General features: G+C 45.6%; 2 protein-coding genes across 2 annotated transcripts in view; one reads left to right on the top strand and one right to left on the bottom strand.

The window, feature by feature from the left end:
- Positions 1-3015: 3015 nt before the first annotated feature.
- pomca (proopiomelanocortin a) lies at positions 3016-6054 on the top strand. The gene is made up of 3 exons (XM_036542404.1): positions 3016-3059; positions 4873-5012; positions 5557-6054. Exons 2-3 carry the CDS (start codon positions 4893-4895, stop codon positions 6052-6054), a joined length of 618 nt encoding a protein of 205 aa, XP_036398297.1. The 5' UTR covers positions 3016-3059; positions 4873-4892.
- A 5374-nt stretch (positions 6055-11428) lies between these two features.
- The window catches only part of efr3ba (EFR3 homolog Ba (S. cerevisiae)), a 22080-nt gene continuing 16665 nt past the window's right edge, over positions 11429-16843 (bottom strand). Inside the window, exons 12-23 of the mRNA XM_036542656.1 lie at positions 16822-16843; positions 16480-16652; positions 15950-16025; positions 15310-15471; positions 15088-15219; positions 14539-14606; positions 13455-13582; positions 13276-13367; positions 12285-12333; positions 12015-12121; positions 11673-11722; positions 11429-11534 (exon numbers count right to left, since the gene is read on the bottom strand). The exon at positions 16822-16843 is cut by the window's right edge and continues 30 nt beyond it. Of these exons, the coding sequence (XP_036398549.1) occupies positions 11429-11534; positions 11673-11722; positions 12015-12121; positions 12285-12333; positions 13276-13367; positions 13455-13582; positions 14539-14606; positions 15088-15219; positions 15310-15471; positions 15950-16025; positions 16480-16652; positions 16822-16843 (1165 nt within the window). The remainder of the gene's footprint in view (positions 11535-11672; positions 11723-12014; positions 12122-12284; positions 12334-13275; positions 13368-13454; positions 13583-14538; positions 14607-15087; positions 15220-15309; positions 15472-15949; positions 16026-16479; positions 16653-16821) is intronic.

Below are 16843 nucleotides of genomic sequence, written 5' to 3'. Positions count from 1 at the left end.
GCGAACAGTTTTAAGAGCTATAAGAAACAAGGAGAAAGTAGTTTCACATTATTGCCTTCTACTATATAATACAATAGTGTGATCATTATATAGATGATAATATAATAATCAACATTATGTTTGATAATCCACAAGCGTATTAAATTGTTCTGTCAACTAAGAAAGTAATTATTACAGTGATTATGCGCTGTTCTCTTAACAAGCATCAAAAGTAGAAATCCTTTAATTCTGGGCATTGAAAATTGTAATGTTAAATTAGAGTGCTCTAGTGTCAAAAAATTCCATCTATGGTTTTGCTCTGGTTAGAAACTGCTACAGAGTTGCAGCGCTGCAATTCTGTAACGCCATCTGCTGGTTGTGCATCCAAAGAAACGTACATCTACCCGCTCTGGTTTCGTTGAATTGAAATAACGTCTTAGGTTAGATCTACCAACATGTAAAAAGTTTGTGCAATGCAAAAAAAATGAAACAATCTGTTATAAATGATTCTTTCTTAATTTTTCCAAATTGCTGCTTTTCTTCTCTTTATCAGTGTGTTTTAACAATTTTGTCACTTTGGTTTTTTGTGTGAAACGTTTTATGGAACCATTTTGAGCAAAAGCCTGGCCTCCACCACGGTGCGCCAGCATTCATCCAAATTCTTCATTTATCCCTGCTCCCCTGCCCCCCCCAACACTGTCCTCCTTCGTCTTTATTTCTCACCTCTAATGTGGGAGAATGAGGCACTCACGCACCCCTGTGAGAACGGCAAAGACTCTCAGCAGCGTCTGCAGCCAAATGATGACTCACCCCCTCAGCCCGCGCCTGGCTCTGCTCCACTTTGTGCTGCGGCGTTGCTGTCAGGCGGGGAGGGCCGGGCCGACTCTCCGGCACCGGGCCCGGTTCCGAACCCTTCTCACCTCCGCACGGATCACTGAGGCTCGTACCACTACCTGCATGGCACCGTGGCTTCCTTTACCCATCGTGAAATGCCACCATTTTCTGTACTTACACATTCTGTACTTACACATACTCACACAGTGTCTTGCACTACACTATCTGCTTTAATCAGTAAATCTGTCCGTCACCCTGGACAAAGGTACAGGTGTCATAAACTAGTGTGTATTGCGTTATTTCATTTCAGTTACCTTATATTGTAAGAGCAATGTATGCTCTGAAGTAATTTCTATATAAGCACTGAAAATGTTCTTGCACAAAGCACATAAAAATTGATAGATTTATCATGCATTCATCTGATATATTTTCCACAAACATTCCTTTTCCTGAAACTCTCAGACTTTCAGACACAAACATGTTTTGCTGCATATGAAAGCTTGGTGCTCGCCTGGTCCATTTAAACCCCAGGTCTCCTCTCTCTGCCTGCGCTTCATTCATGTGATCAATCCCTAAAAGCCTCTGCTTTCCTCAACAAAACCAGCTAATGTCATCATTCTCAGGACCACATCGTGCCAGAGGAAATCGCAACCAAAAAAAACTCCACCAAGGTCAGGCCTCCAGTCTAATGGTGTGCTTTTAATAAACGATGTCCCTTAAAGTAAACAACGTTATCGCTAAAGCAATATTCCCTCCAATTTCCCTCCAGTACGTTTGCAGACCTGCGTAATCAATTTTTTTTTCTACCCACAGGTCTGTGATCATATTTGATTATATGAAAATGTCCCAGAAACCCAGTCCAAATTCAAGTAATTTTGGGGCAACACTCACTTACAATTACTATGAAGATCATTATTTTCATTTTTATCATGTAGCATAAACAGTATTATTAATAGAAGCCATTTCCATTGGGGGAAGCGTTTTTGTAGTGCTCTCCACAGCAGTGCTGCCAGAACCCACAGCTTCCCTGTGCAAAGTTTTAGTCCGGGTATAAATGATGTTGACGCTATGAATTCTCTGAATTGAAAAAGCAGTTTAACTGTAAAGTTTTTAAAGTTGTGTAAAAGTATGTATTCTGATATAGAAAGCATTTAATGTATTGAATGAGAATGTTTTTGATTGATTTTTGACCATGCTCGTAAGTGTGCTTATCGGGATCTTCACAGTGTACAAAGTAAAACTGTTTATTCAAACTGTAATGTTTTACTTTAGTTCTGTCAACTCCACTCTGAAACATTATCTGTGTTATAGATCTATGGAACATTTGACAAAATGATGATCAATCCAACCAATAGGTAAATAAAGACATTGATTATTTTTTAGTTTCCAGGATATGAGAACCATTCCTAAGAACATTTGGCACACTGAGAGTAATGAGTAATGGCATTGGATTTGTAACCCGTGTTGTTCCTTTGTAAGGTACCTCAGCTGTCTTTTTCAGTATATATAGTGGCCCACTGTATAAATGGATTATGTGGTAGGATATAAGCCTGCATATTGTCCTAGATGAGGGCTCCTGAGAAGATAATGTGCTGGGGGGTTTTGTGTTTTGGTTTTTATTTTTGATGAAAGGGTAAAAACAACGAAACCAATTTAATTAATTAATTTCTTTTTTCGCTTTCTGTGGCTGCCCTTTCCAGTGTCCTGGCCAGAGATCCATATCCTCCCACAGTTTCCTCGCTTAGTTAATCCAGGTATTGGCACCTTTCTGCCCCCTTGTTCAGTAAAAATGAAGCCCATAATTGCTCTAGGTCTGCTTTCAGTGGTTTTAACCTTTTTAGCCCATAAAGTCGTGTAACGCGATACCTGTAGCATTTGGCCAGCATGGGAAACCTGCATCTGTACTGGACGGGTCGCAGCTCCTTAATAATCCGCGTCTCCGATGGAGGTGACGTCCGACACTCATCCTGACAAAAGCAGGCTTGTCATGTCTACAGTTTTTCGATTAGCACCTCCCCTATCTGAAGAGACACAGAAGTACGTCCGTCACAAACTCGTGTCCTTGAAAAGATGCCATGGGGGTTTGGGTATAAAAGGGCCCTCTTAGGAAACAGCCCTTAGAGACAGGAGGAGAGCAGGTCTCACCGATACAGAGGTCGCTCTGTGCAAAAGGAGGGAAAGAATACAAAAGGCAGGGAGAAAACGAGAGAGAGAACAGAGACCTGTTGAAGACAGCGCAGAAAAAGGTAAGACCCACTTTCTGTAGGAGAAATACTACAGGGATTTTTCAGCTTCTGTGCTAAACCAACATCCTCGTAATCAAATTAAACAATTGTATCAGGTAATAATGCTAAACATGCTTCTGTATATCCAAAGATTTAAGGTGTTGAAAATTTTCCTATAACCTTTTACTTTTACTGTTTACTGTTAGAATCTTGCTATCATCATCATGACATGCTGAAATGGCATTTGCTGTCATGCTACCAGGTCAATGGCGATAAATAGGAACGGGAATAATCATATATTTATGCAAAAAGTTCCACAGACACGAGAAAGAAAGAAAAAAATAGACTTATGCAGACTATTGGACCATATTGTGCTCAGGTATTATAGAGTATTAAAAATGAACTAAAAGAAAAATGCTGTGATTTTTAATTGTAGCGTATGAAATTTAAAACGTGCGAATAAAGAAAGCATAGAAATATTTCATTTAATTTATAACTATGGAATGCTGAACAGGTGTTTATAAAACACACCCGTACATTATATCCAGGTGAAATAATGCAGTGGGATAGTGATAACACACCCGTACATTATATCCAGGTGAAATAATGCAGTGGGATAGTGATACAGTAGGGTTGCAGTGGAGAACGTTTGCATACCTGAGACCAGCTCTGATCCGACACAGGTAACCTGTGTAAACCGTATCCTTGCTTTGTAAGGAACACACACAAGAAGAAGATCTCAAAGAGATGATTTCACTCTGAGCTTTCTGTAAATGTTTAAACAGTTGATATTCTGGGATTGTTCTATAGAGTTGCGTGTTATAAAGACTCAGGGATGAATGTAATCCGCCATGCCGCATTCTCCTTATCCTTTAGTGACCAATTTCAGCAACGATTACATTTCCATTCTTGCCCATCAATGCAAGTTCAGAAATCACTGCAATCAATGAGAAATCTTGTGTGATTATAGAAAATGTAACCCTTTCATGTTTGCATTACAATTTAATGTCTTTCAATATGCAATTTTATCTACTTATCTATTGTTATGTTTGTCTATTATACATCAGTTTATTTTTTTATTTTGTTTCAATACCCCATATCAAGTGTTATGCTTGAGAGGCAATATATAACTTTTTCTTATACTTTTTCTTTTATTATTGTCATTATTATTATTATAAGTAGTAGTAGTAATAATAGTAGTAGTAGTAATAGTAGTAGTAATTTGTATGTTCATATTTAAGGAAAATTGTCATAGTGATTTCCACCTACATAATGCATGAAAAGCACCCACAGCTATCTATAAAAGATGCAGATATATGACATATAATTCACATTAGAAATGACAGCTTTGATGGGGTTGTACCTGTGAAGGCATACCGTCACTTGAACACATCACTTTGGGCTTTGCTGTCACTGTGACTGTCCTTAATGTCTTTGTGAGAACAGCTGCGTGGGAATCAATGGGATTCTAAACTGATTGCTTGATCAAATCTGAAGGTTCTTTAGAGGGTAATTAGCAGGGTCCAATTGAGTGGACGTCTCCAGTGTTACAACAATATGGTTACCATGGTCATGCTGTCGGTGCCCGACACAAGCAGAATGAAACAGCTGGCAAAAAGCCCACAGGATCGCAGTCTCCATTCCCCAAAGGTACCAGCATCAGCCCAGAAGGGGACAGACAGCGTGCTTTTGGAGTAGAGGGTGTGTGAATGCATGTGTGTGTGTGTGTGTGTGTGTTTGTACAGTCATGCGTGCGTGCGTGTGTGTGTGTATGAGTGAAAAGCCATGGGGCGTGGGGTGACGGGCATGGCTCTGTGTCCCCTCTGTGTGCCAGAGACCGCGGTGGGCGTGACAATGCTGGCTCCATCCTGGGTCGTGGCTCTGGCCTTTCTGAGTGCCTGCAGCTCTGAGGCCAGCGGGCAGTGCTGGGCACAGGAGCGCTGCAAAGACCTCAGCTCAGAGAACAGCATCATGGTGAGCCCCGCCCCTTTATCACCCAGGCCACACCCCCTTCACAATACTCCTCCCCTTTCACTGCACCCCATACAGCCATGACCATAGTCAACCAGCCTCAGACTAATTTCTGATCAAATTTAATTTGAAAAACAGTTTCATAACGTAACACGCTTAGTTGTCCTAGTGAAAATCTTCCTCAATGTGCTACCAACAATCCCCATCCAGTAGAAAATAACTGCTATGTATCAGCTACATAAATTTCATTTTTTTCTTTTTGACTCCCATGGGGTGCCTGACTTGTTCTCTGCTTTAATGGGGGCAGGTTTATGACTTAACTGCCCTCTCGCACATTGCAAACTGCATAAGCTGCTATGGCTGGCAAAATCATATAGAAATAACAATAGGTTAAAAGAAACAGGGTAACAGAAAATCCATAGAAATGGTGGCTGGTAAAGGCATGGTTGGAAAGGGACTGCTGTGTATATGTATTTATATAAGTAATCATGTATGTGACGCGTATTCCAGTGTTATATATTATGAAGCCGCTGTGGTGTTTTGGCAGGAGTGCATACAGCTGTGTAAGTCTGAGCTGACAGCTGAGGCCCCCGTGTTTCCGGGCGAGGGGCACCTCCAGCCCCCCTCCGAGGCGGAGCGCAGCGCCGTGGAGGCGGAGCAGGGTCCCGGCGCGCCGCGGGAGGAGAAACGCTCCTACTCCATGGAGCACTTCCGCTGGGGCAAGCCCGTGGGCCGCAAGCGCCGGCCCGTCAAGGTCTTCCCCAACGGCGTGGAGGAGGAGTCGGCCGAGGCCTACCCCTCGGAGAAGAGGCGGGAAGCCCTGGGCGACTCGGACTACGCGCTGGAGGAGGGCGACCCCTCTCTCACCGCCCAGGAGAAGAAGGACGGCTCCTACAAGATGAACCACTTCCGCTGGAGCGGCCCCCCCGCCAGCAAGCGCTACGGCGGCTTCATGAAGTCCTGGGACGAGCGCAGCCAGAAGCCCCTGCTCACTCTCTTCAAAAACGTCATCGTTAAGGACGGCCACCAGAAGAAGGCTGAGTAAGGATGCGTGAGGGGGGCGGGGCAGAGGGCGGGGAGAGGGGGCGGAGTCACAAACCTCAACATCCTCAACATCAAAGGTCAAAGGTCAAATGTTTCCCCACACCTTCCCATTGTGGCTGTTTCCTGAGCAGCTTTCTGTTCACCTGTCTGATGTTCACTGTGTTGGGAAAAGGTAGGGGCTTTGCTGTGTTCTTTGCCAGGAGCTATTTTTAGTTTATGATGTAGTCGCCAATAAATTCTGAATATTGTACATAAAAAATGCTTTTGTGATTAAATACCGGGTAAAAGGGGGGATTTTAAGTGGAAAGCTTTTATTTATTGAGATGTATTATATTGTAAATTGAATTAAATATTAAAAAAACAAGACTCTGCAAGTTACAGAAGATGTTCTTATTTTCCTTCTGAATAAACACAAGAAATTAAAAATGAGTAGAACATCAAAGACAAGCTTGTGTGAGCAGAGAAAGAGCTAAGACCAGCTGAATCGGAGAAAGTTGCACAACAACAAGTTCAAAGTCATGTCCAATATGGAGCCACTTTATGCATTTCTCTCATATTTTAATAACTTTCTTGCAGTTTTGCATTTGATATTTTTGTTAGGCATCAGGTCCCTGGCCACACTCGAGCACTCGAGTAATATGTGATCATAATCTGACTTCTGCATACATCTTCTGAGCAATACCTGACCTAATCTGATATATTTACTGCATCATGTCTAGATGTGCCCTAAATATTGTCCTGGCTCATAAACACGCCTTTTTTCTAATAAGAATAACTTTTGAAAGCATCCTCCTCTTCATCTGTCATATGGAGCAGGTATGTGAATGGGTTTCTGCAGCCCATATGCTTTCTTTGCAACTTTTCTTAGCTAGTTAGCAAGTGAAAGCAGAATTCTCATTTCTGCTCAGACATGCTGTTGATGAAAGATGCAGTAAGGAAAGTGATGTCTTATAAATGGGACAGTTCAGTTGTAGAACTCCAAAACATTAGTTCATCATGTCTTTATTTCTAAAACTATTTCACTTTTCCAAGGAAGTGTATTGCAGTTTCTACTGTTGCAATACAAAGGACATTGCTGTGCTACAGAGCAGCTAGCATCCAGCCTAAGCAATGTATAGCTAATATGAAAGGCCACCTCTGTAAAATTCATCAGAAACCCCAGACACCGGAGGTCAGAGCGGAGTGCAGTCTCTCCATCACACACTGCTCTGAGTCAGGAGTGGGAGACTAGCAATGACATGCACCTGAAATAGCGTGAGGAGCTGGCTGCAGCCTCCATTAAAGGTAAATACTCATACTCAAGTCTCTTTCAGATCAAATGATTGCTAAATCTCTCCCTTCATAATGGCCGTCATCTTTTACATGAGCCTGTGACGTCTGTGCACTCAAACTGTGAGCCTCTTTTTTGAAGGTTTGACAGTGGAGTGAAATGTCAGTACGGACAGAAATTACCTGTATGAATCAGAATTTAATTTATAAACACACTATTTTGAGGCGTAAATCTGTATGAATGTTTAAGACACCACTACCTCCTCTATTTCTTGTTGCAGTGGATTGGAGGATATATGAACATTTCCTGTTTGAATGTTTGATTTGCAGGAGTGTCATGGCAGCCTCCAGGTTAAAAGTGCTCTCACTCTAACCGTGAGATTCAAAAGTGTGTGTGTGTGTGTGTGTGTGTGTGTGTGTGTGGGGGGGGGGGGGGGGGGGGGGTTAAGGAGCCACACCTGCCTGATTAGGGGCATATTACACACAGGTGTGTGGCTGGAGGGCAAGAGGCTCATTCTTTCACCCAATTCTGTGCTCAGGTTGATTTCTTTTCTTTGCTCGTTTTTAACATAAATTATTGTTTTTTTTTTTGAGCACTGCTCTTTCTCTTTGCCTCTTTAGCCTTTAGCGTCAGAGCGCCTTCACCAGCCTCTTTAGCCTTTAGCGTCAGAGCACCTTCACCTGCCTCTTTAGCCTTTAGCATCAGAGCGCCTTCACCAGACTCTTTAGCCTTGATCAGTGACAATAATTAGATGATCCTCAAAGGAAGAGACACTGGTGGTTTAAGCTGTCAAAAACTGGCAGGATAGTGTTGATAAGTTATTGACGCATATCTCATTTAACCAGTGAATCCACAACTCCAGTCCCTAATATTACACACACTCAATAACAATAATAAAGGGGTAAAGTACTAGAAAAGGAATAATGTACTGCACATATACAGGGAAACTTTCACTTTGCCTGAATCTGCTGTTGCATGTTATGTTTTACTCGCTTATTTTATCCACACATATTGCATGCAGACTTATTTCTCCAAGGACTGTGTTCAAATCTGAGTTACACAAATCCTGGATGTTCATATCAATGAAAATATGCAATATTTTAACCATTGTAACTCCCTTGAAGCTAAAAACTTTTTGCATAAAAGGTATGTATAGTCACTTGTAGGGTTAAACAATATTGGGCATTGCTATCCATTGTAGAGCCTGCTCGTCTCTAGCATTGGAAATGCAGTACACAACAACTTTAGAATCAGACAGAATAAGATTTAGGCCTGACTGAACTGATCTGATATCAGCTTAGACATTAACAGTTTGACAGAGTGCACACACACAGACACACACACACCACACATACACACACATACACACACACACACACACACACACATGCACGCACGCACACACACCACACATATACACACACACACACACACGCACACATACACACACACACACAGACACACACACACACACACACACACACACACACACACACCACACATACACACACACACACACACACACACACAGTGCAGTAGGTTTACACATTCAAGAACAAATCAGATTGGCATTCCAATGGTCTTTAAACAATGGTAGAAATTTCTGCAGGTCTGACAGACATAATTTCATTCTCATTTAAAATGTCACTTACATGTCAAAGACAATGCCCAGCAACCATAACAACAAGAACAACATATGCCCCTGAAATGAGTCCAACCTTTTAAAGAGTTTTTGTGTTGTGCTTAATGGTAAGAGTGCATGTGGAGTCACTCTCACCTGACCTGGGGATATTTTTCTACTTTTGCGCAGAGGTCAAGTCTTTGAATGTGCTACACTGAATGGCATTTAGAGGAACAGTAAAATCAGTGGACTAAAAGGATTGTCTAATGATGCAAGTCTAAAAAGTCTGCAATGTAATCATCAAAGGACTTTATATTTCTGACCCTTAAGCTTTGCTGTTTATTGAAACCTCTGAGTCTGCAGTATTTCCAGCTGGGATGGGAGAGGATCTTAGTGCTTTTTTCCCCTTTTGGACTCTGATTTTGCAGTAGGCAGCTGTATTCTGTGCTCTCACACCCCCTCGGTATTCACAGAAGCGCTGAGGCGAGCAGAAAGTGATCCTCCGATACACCTGCACGCAGACCAACAGCTATTTTTCACAGACAACCACAGCAGGGAATACAGTGATTTGAGAAGGGTGGATAACCACTGATGTCACCAGCTAACTTTGCAGCTGCCTGCTTAGCCATTAGAGGGCACTGCAGCAGACAGAAGAGAGGACACTGCTGACACACCCAACAGTACCCCCAGCAGAGTGAAGCCAATTTGTTCAGCTGCTGTGGCTCCTGGTCACTGGCTAATGACACAGCTGTGATCAGACCTGAGCCATAGAGCTTTAGCTGCCTGAACCTCCCACAGGCTTTCCTGATTACCCTCATCCAGGCGTTTGCTGTTAAAGGATTTGTGGATTTGGACACTATTGCGTTACCCCTTTCATTACAGCACTTGTGCGTAACAGTAAATTGATTGTAATACTGTGTTACACTGTATGTACTCTATGTTATGAAAAAATGTTCTAACTACCATCTAACTTCATCTGCACATTACATGCAGTATGTGAGCTGTTCTGGAGCTTCTGCTTAATGAATTAGGGGCCAATTCAGACTTAAGGGCACTGAGCATTTTTTTTTTCTTTTTTTTTTGGAGGGGGGTGGTGTTCGGTTTTTTAGATTCATACTTACTGACTTCCATATTACCCTGGAAAACCAAGAAAATTAAGGAAGTTCTGGAACCAGAATGAGCCTTAGCACCTTTGCATAAAATAATTCAATTTGAAAATGTCAGTGTCAAATATTGTCATTTTAAAAATCCAAAACACCACAGTGTACTTGGTTCAAGGATTTTTTCACATTATTCATCAAGTAGATAAAGATAGCAAAAGCAATTGTTTGTATATACACATCATATATATTACAGTATATACGGATTACAATATTTGAACATATTCTTGTTCCTTCCAGGTATTTGAAGACACAAATCACTGCTTTGTCCATTTGAAAACATTGGAAACAGTCTGTCAACACCATACCATCTAAAGGAGGCTTATGGATTTGTTTGTGCCTCACTCTCACACTCTGTGACCTGTTTGAGAACTTTGCCTGTCTGGAAGCACTTAAGCGGGATTCGCACTTGCGTATTTCAAGTCTGAATTGGTCCCTAAATCAGTTACATTTACAGATTCTTCCATTCCTCCACCAGAGTGACTCTGAATGACACACACACATACTTTATTGAAGGAAAAATGCTATGATTGTCTATGGGTAGATATATCACATCTAGTTAAAAATTGCAATGAAAACACCCTGTCATTTTCAGGTTAAAGTCACTCGCTCAAACACGGCTGTGTTTTGGAACATTTACATGGTATCTATATAACACTCGTCAGACTCACTCCTGGCTTTGCAAGTGAATCTTATCAAGCTCATGTCCCATCCGGTGATGTGGTGCTGGTGACCACAGTGTGGGAGGTGAGGGTTCAGGTCACAGTGGGGGGCTGTAACCCTTGCAGTAAGGACATGATGGAAGAGGCCAAGGGTCATGCAGCTGATGTTTATAGTGCAGAGAAAGACAGCACATTGGAGACCAACTGAGGAGCAGTGAAGAGAGGCCGTTCACTCGAGCGGAGACCTCCCTCCCAGACTCTCCACACCTCCGCTAGTACCAACTGAGGAGCAGTGAAGAGAGGCCGTTCACTCGAGCGGAGACCTCCCTCCCAGACTCTCCACACCTCCGCTAGTACCAACTGAGGAGCAGTGAAGAGAGGCCGTTCACTCGAGCGGAGACCTCCCTCCCAGACTCTCCACACCTCCGCTAGTACCAACTGAGGAGCAGTGAAGAGAGGCCGTTCACTCGAGCGGCGACCTCCCTCCCAGACTCTCCACACCTCCGCTAGTACCAACTGAGGAGCAGTGAAGAGAGGCCGTTCACTCGAGCGGAGACCTCCCTCCCAGACTCTCCACACCTCCGCTAGTACCAACTGAGGAGCAGTGAAGAGAGGCCGTTCACTCGAGCGGCGACCTCCCTCCCAGACTCTCCACACCTCCGCTAGTACACGCAGAGGTCAGGAAACTTCATCTCGTAGACCGGCACAGAGCGTCTCTGAGACTGGCCTTGCCCCGCGCTGATGGAGCCGGACGGACTGGGAGGAGGCCTGTGTGAAAAACAACACCCACACAGAGCAGGACTTTACACTGCCACAGTGTACAGAATCAGCCACCTGCTTCAGCGGGCTACACAGAGAGAGGGACTCAAAGGACTCAACATGAGACCGCTGTGCGTATAAACATACCTGATCGTGATCTCAAAGATCTGATTGAGTTTACTCTGAAGCAATGAAGCCTGTTAAAGATCAATAAACATCAGTAACCAACATCATCAACATCAAGTTCAATAAATAATTCCATTCCACGGTCTGAGTAGAAGCACACATTAAAACCATACATTTCAGAGATGAAAGCAATTGCATGACGAGAATGCTACGCAGTTTCTGTATTTAGAGTGAACAAGATGGCTGCCTGGTTTTACGACAGGGCTGGCTTTCAGACAAAATGCAATTACACAAATGCTACTTCAGCCTTGTTATTTCCTCTCTGCTCTGATTTGGTTTCTGCTTTCGGAGAGCAGAACTCACCCTGGCCCCACAGTGAGCAGCTATCTCCTCGAAAGGCGCCTTTTGGAACTTCTCCACCACCTGCCTCCTCTTCTCACGCTCCTGCTGCTCCGTCCCGATGCTGTCCACTGAGGAAGAGACAGGGAGGACTGTGAATGACGTCGGAAAGGGGTCCTCGACTGATCTGCATATGAACCCGGTACTGACAGGGTAATTCTGTCCTCCCCACTTCAAAATTGTGAAAAAAAAAGTCATCAAAAAGTCTTTGATGACAAGAGGATAGAAACTCACCGATGGCCTTTTTCAAAGTTTCAAATGTGATCTCCTCTGCAGGGCTTCTCTGTGGAGACAGAAGGGGACAGTGAGTGAGCCGGGCTGGGTGAGCCAGGCTGAGTGAGTCGGGCTGAGTGAGTCGGGCTGGGTGAGCCGAGCTGGGTGAGCCGAGCTGGGTGCTCTTGGCTGGGTGAGCCGGGCTGAGTACTCCTGGCTGAGTGAGCCGGGCTGAGTACTCCTGGCTGAGTGAGCCGGGCTGGGTGAGCCGGGCTGGGTGAGCCAAGCCGGGTGAGCCAGGCTGAGTGAGCCAGGCTGTGTGAGCCAGGCTGAGCACTCCTGGCTGAGTGAGCCGTGCTGGGTGAGCCGGGCTGAGCGCTCCTGGCTGGGTGAGCCAGGCTGGGTGAGCTGGGCTGGGTGAGCCGGGCTGAGTGAGCCAGGCTGAGCGCTCCTGGCTGATTGAGCCGGGCCGAGCGCTCCTGGCTGAGTGAGCCGGGCTGAGCGCTCCTGGCTGGGTGAGCTGGGCTGAGTGCTCCTGGCTGGGTGAGCCGGGCTGAGCGCTCCTGGCTGGGTGCTCCTGGCTGGGTGAGCCGGGCTAAGCGCTCCTGGCTGGGTGAGCCGGGCTGAGCGAGCCGGGCTGTGTGAGCCGGGCTGAGCGCTCCTGGCTGGGTGAGCCGGGCTGAGCGCTCCTGGCTGGGTGAGCCGGGCTGAGCGCTCCTGGCTGGGTGCTCCTGGCTGGATGAGCCGGGCTAAGCGCTCCTGGCTGGGTGCTCCTGGCTGGGTGAGCTGGGCTGAGCGAGCCGGGCTGTGTGAGCCGGGCTGAGCGCTCCTGGCTGGGTGAGCCGGGCTGAGCGCTCCGGGCTGAGCGCTCCTGGCTGGGTGAGCCAGGCTGAGCACTCCTGGCTGGCTCGTTAGAGGGGAGGTGAAGCAGGGCATGGAGCAAAGGGCTCATCCTGCATAAACAGCTGGATCGTGACTGCTATGGGGAAAGCGAGGGAGCAGCTGCTCTCACCTCCTCTCTCTCCGGGCTGTTCCTCGAGTCCACCTCCACCTGCAGCGAGATGGTGTCCCCGATACTCTTCCTCTTGGCGAGCCGGTCTTCCTCTGCGGAGCGGGGGGAGAAACGGTCTCAGATTTCAGCACAGCTCGGTAAGCGCAGGCCGGCACTGCGCGGGGCATTTCGGGGAGTACCTGTGAGCTGGGGGATGTAGGGGGTCGCCAGTCGGTCAGCGTTGTACCCACTGCCCCCCAGCACCTCTGTGATTTTGGCCTGTAGGAACAGCACCTGTCCCTCCAGCTTCTCCAGGTTCAGAGGGATTCTGAGAGAGGGACAGCAGTGGGAAAAACTTGAAGCATTTAGTCACAGTGTTTAACGTGATAAATAGATAAATGGGAATTAATGATTCTCAGAATCAATATAAACTGACCATTAGTTTTAGTCATCATACGCAATTTATGGAATTCAACTGAACAGTAAACACGTTCAATTTCTGTTATTTGTCAAGCAAAGTTAAATATGCAATATAAAACGCAATTAAATCGATTGTGCAATATTTGAAGGAAAATTGAATGAAATGCAAAAATGAGCAAAATAAAGCTATGGATATAAATCAAAGTAAAGTGTTATAGTCTCCATACAGTAATGAATTTGATATATTCCAAACAATATTTTTATCTGGATTGTATTCCCGTTGAGCGGATCTTGCCGTTTAGTTCAGTTGCCAGACTGCAGCTATTGATGAACAGCTGAGGTCTCTGGAAAATGTCCGTAAAAAGCCCAGTTCAGGAATAATTCATGAGAACAAAGTGTCTGTGATGGAACTGACTGTTCCAGTGTGTGGCTCTCGGCGGCACTTCTGAGAGTGAGGAGAAACGCCGGGCTGCCGAGTGCCGCGGTGACGAGGGCACCGAAGCAAAGCGCCTGCATCATTCCTGCATAAGTATTGCTTCTCCAGCCTGGCAGAAAGTGGCTCTGAGAGCTCGGGTGCGAGCCTCTGTCTCTCAGGAAATTCACCTGGTAATGGAGTGCATGGCACTCTGTCCCTCGGGAGAGCCAGGCTGGTAGTCGCAACCCGGTTATGAAGTGAATCACCTCGTGAGTACTCACGGGGGAGAAGAGCAGCAGATTGAAAAGTTTGGCTGATTGTCTGAAAAGCGAGAGAGCTCAGAGACGCACCTGGTCAGGTGTGGACAGCACGTGCATTGGAGATGAGTACAACAGTGACAGGCAGCGCAGGACAGTATCTCACTGAACTGAGCCGGTGAACGCGCTCACCGAGGTTCCTCGATGAAGATGTCCTCGGGGAGCAGGAAAGGGAATTCTTTCTGTCGTGCCTCGATCACCTGAGGAGAAATGAAGACCCGATTCACACCTGCAGGGCATGTTCTCCACAGTGTAGCTTAGTAGTTAAGGGGCAGGACTCATAACCAAAAGGTTGCCAGTTTTATTCCCCACTGGGGGACTGCTGCTGTACCCCTGGGCAAGGTACTTAACCCACAACTGCCTCAGTAAATATCCAGCTGTATGAATGGATAGCATTGTAAAAACACTCTAATCAATGTAAGTCGCTCTTGATAAGAGCATCTGTTAAATGCCAATAATGTAATGTAATGCAACATCATACCCTCCCTTCCACACGGCTCTCATCTCATTTACCAGCTAGGCAGACACCCTATTGCTATCAGCAGCATTTCCATCAGTGATTCCAGTTTCTGAGCAAGTGCTTTGCAAGCTCAGTGCCACCGACCTGGATTCGAACCCACAAGCCCCTAGTTGTAAGCCCAGTTCCCCTCCTCCATGTTGCGCGGCCCGCAGAGCGCTGACCTCCTGGATGTGCTGGCAGAAGCTGGGCACGGTGGTCAGCTGGCAGATGAGGTTGAGGTAGGCAGCGGACAGGGCGTGGAGGGCACAGCGGTTATACACAGGGAGGGTCTCCTCATTGGTCAGAGCCAGTTCCTGGGGGTGGGGCCAAAGAAAGAGATGCATTTAAAGCACTAAACAAGGACCGTGGCATGGAGGGGGAGGGTCACCCAGAGTAGCCCCTACCTGCAGGGCCAGGGCCAGGCGAATGAGGTCCACCACCACCTCCTCATTGGCCAGCTCCATGCTGATGAGAGCCAATAGGGCGTAGAGTGTCTCGAAGTGCAGCTGAGCGCTGTTCTCCTCTTTGCAGGCCAGGAAGATGTGGCGGTACAGCCTCTGAGAGTGCTGGGGCGGGGGGGATGGGGGGGTGGGGGGTTATGGCTCAATCACTGCGTTAAACAGACACCTGCGCTTCATGCAAATACACACAGCTCAGAGCTGACCAAGACACAATATTCAAATATTGCATATGGCATAACCTGTGTTGTTCCTATTGTCAGAGAGGTAAATTTGCTATTCAAACAGAATGAAACAAAAGTTAGAAAGAAACACTTGCTTTCAGGCTTATGGGGCAATTGTTTTGTTTGGTTCATGGTTAACAGCATCTAACAGTTATCAACTGTAAAAATATAGAATGTACAGCTTCCGCTGAGGAGTGAGATCAGGTTCGCTTGCCTCTTTTGCTGCTAGTTGCTGCACAAACGATTTTCATTTCGGTTCTGTGTTGTTCTATAACAGTTCTAAGTTTTAAAATGGACACTAATCTATGATGACAATTATTCTGTGTGTCCAGAACACTGTGGGGCTGAAAATGAGCGCACACCTTCTTCATGAAGAGGTTGTCCTGTCGGGAGCACTTATCCACTTTCAGCTTCAGGATGGAGATATCTGATATGATGCTGTTGAGGAGGGAGGTGTCACTTTCACTGCAGACTGTTATTCACATACATTTAGTTTATCTCTGCGAGGACTTTGATAAAATATTACATTAATATATGATATCAAATGCACAGTCATTGTATCTTCAGATACATATGGCAATGCATCATTTTAATATTAAAATGAATACTTGAATACTTTGAGCTGGTGAAGGTAAAATCATTTTCTATGTGGTTAGATAATACAGCTGCAAGTTTTGTGTGTGGATAATTTGTTTATTCAATACTTCTAATACTACATTGAAACAGTTATTAACTAAATGTGAAGTCCGGTGGTGGTGTGCATATAAAATACTCCAGTAGGTGGTGTCTCTTCAGTGTGTTGGCCAATCACAGTGAAAGGAACACCGTGTTCAGCGGGACCCTGCTGCACCACAGTGAGCATGGCTCGGACGAGTGTGGGAGGCTGCTTAACCTGATGGAGGAGAACTTGGGCCGGTTGTCGTGGCGATCGATGAGGCTGACCAATATCTCCAGCACCAGCAGCCGAATCTCGGTGTCCTCCATCAGGGTGAAGGACAGCAGGGGGTCCAGGAAGGAGGTGGGCAGGGCCATCAGCATGTTGGTGGTCTGGAAACCTGAGGTCACCTGGATGGGACCAGAATGAGAGAGTATGAGAGAGACATAGCAAGGGACAGAATTAGAGTGACCAGAGAAACAGTTTGGGCAATCGGACGGAGAAAGAAAAAGCAACAAGTTACCTCAAGAATAGCTTTATTTAGTACCAATTAAACAAGTAAACCTGTCAAATTCTCACCCGTAAAAGTGACTTCAGCAGC

Source organism: Megalops cyprinoides, chromosome 12 (assembly GCF_013368585.1).
Source record: "Megalops cyprinoides isolate fMegCyp1 chromosome 12, fMegCyp1.pri, whole genome shotgun sequence".
In the NCBI taxonomy this organism is placed as follows: domain Eukaryota; kingdom Metazoa; phylum Chordata; class Actinopteri; order Elopiformes; family Megalopidae; genus Megalops; species Megalops cyprinoides.
The sequence above is the reverse complement of the archived record's forward strand: the minus strand, read 5'-3'. Positions and strand labels throughout refer to the sequence as shown.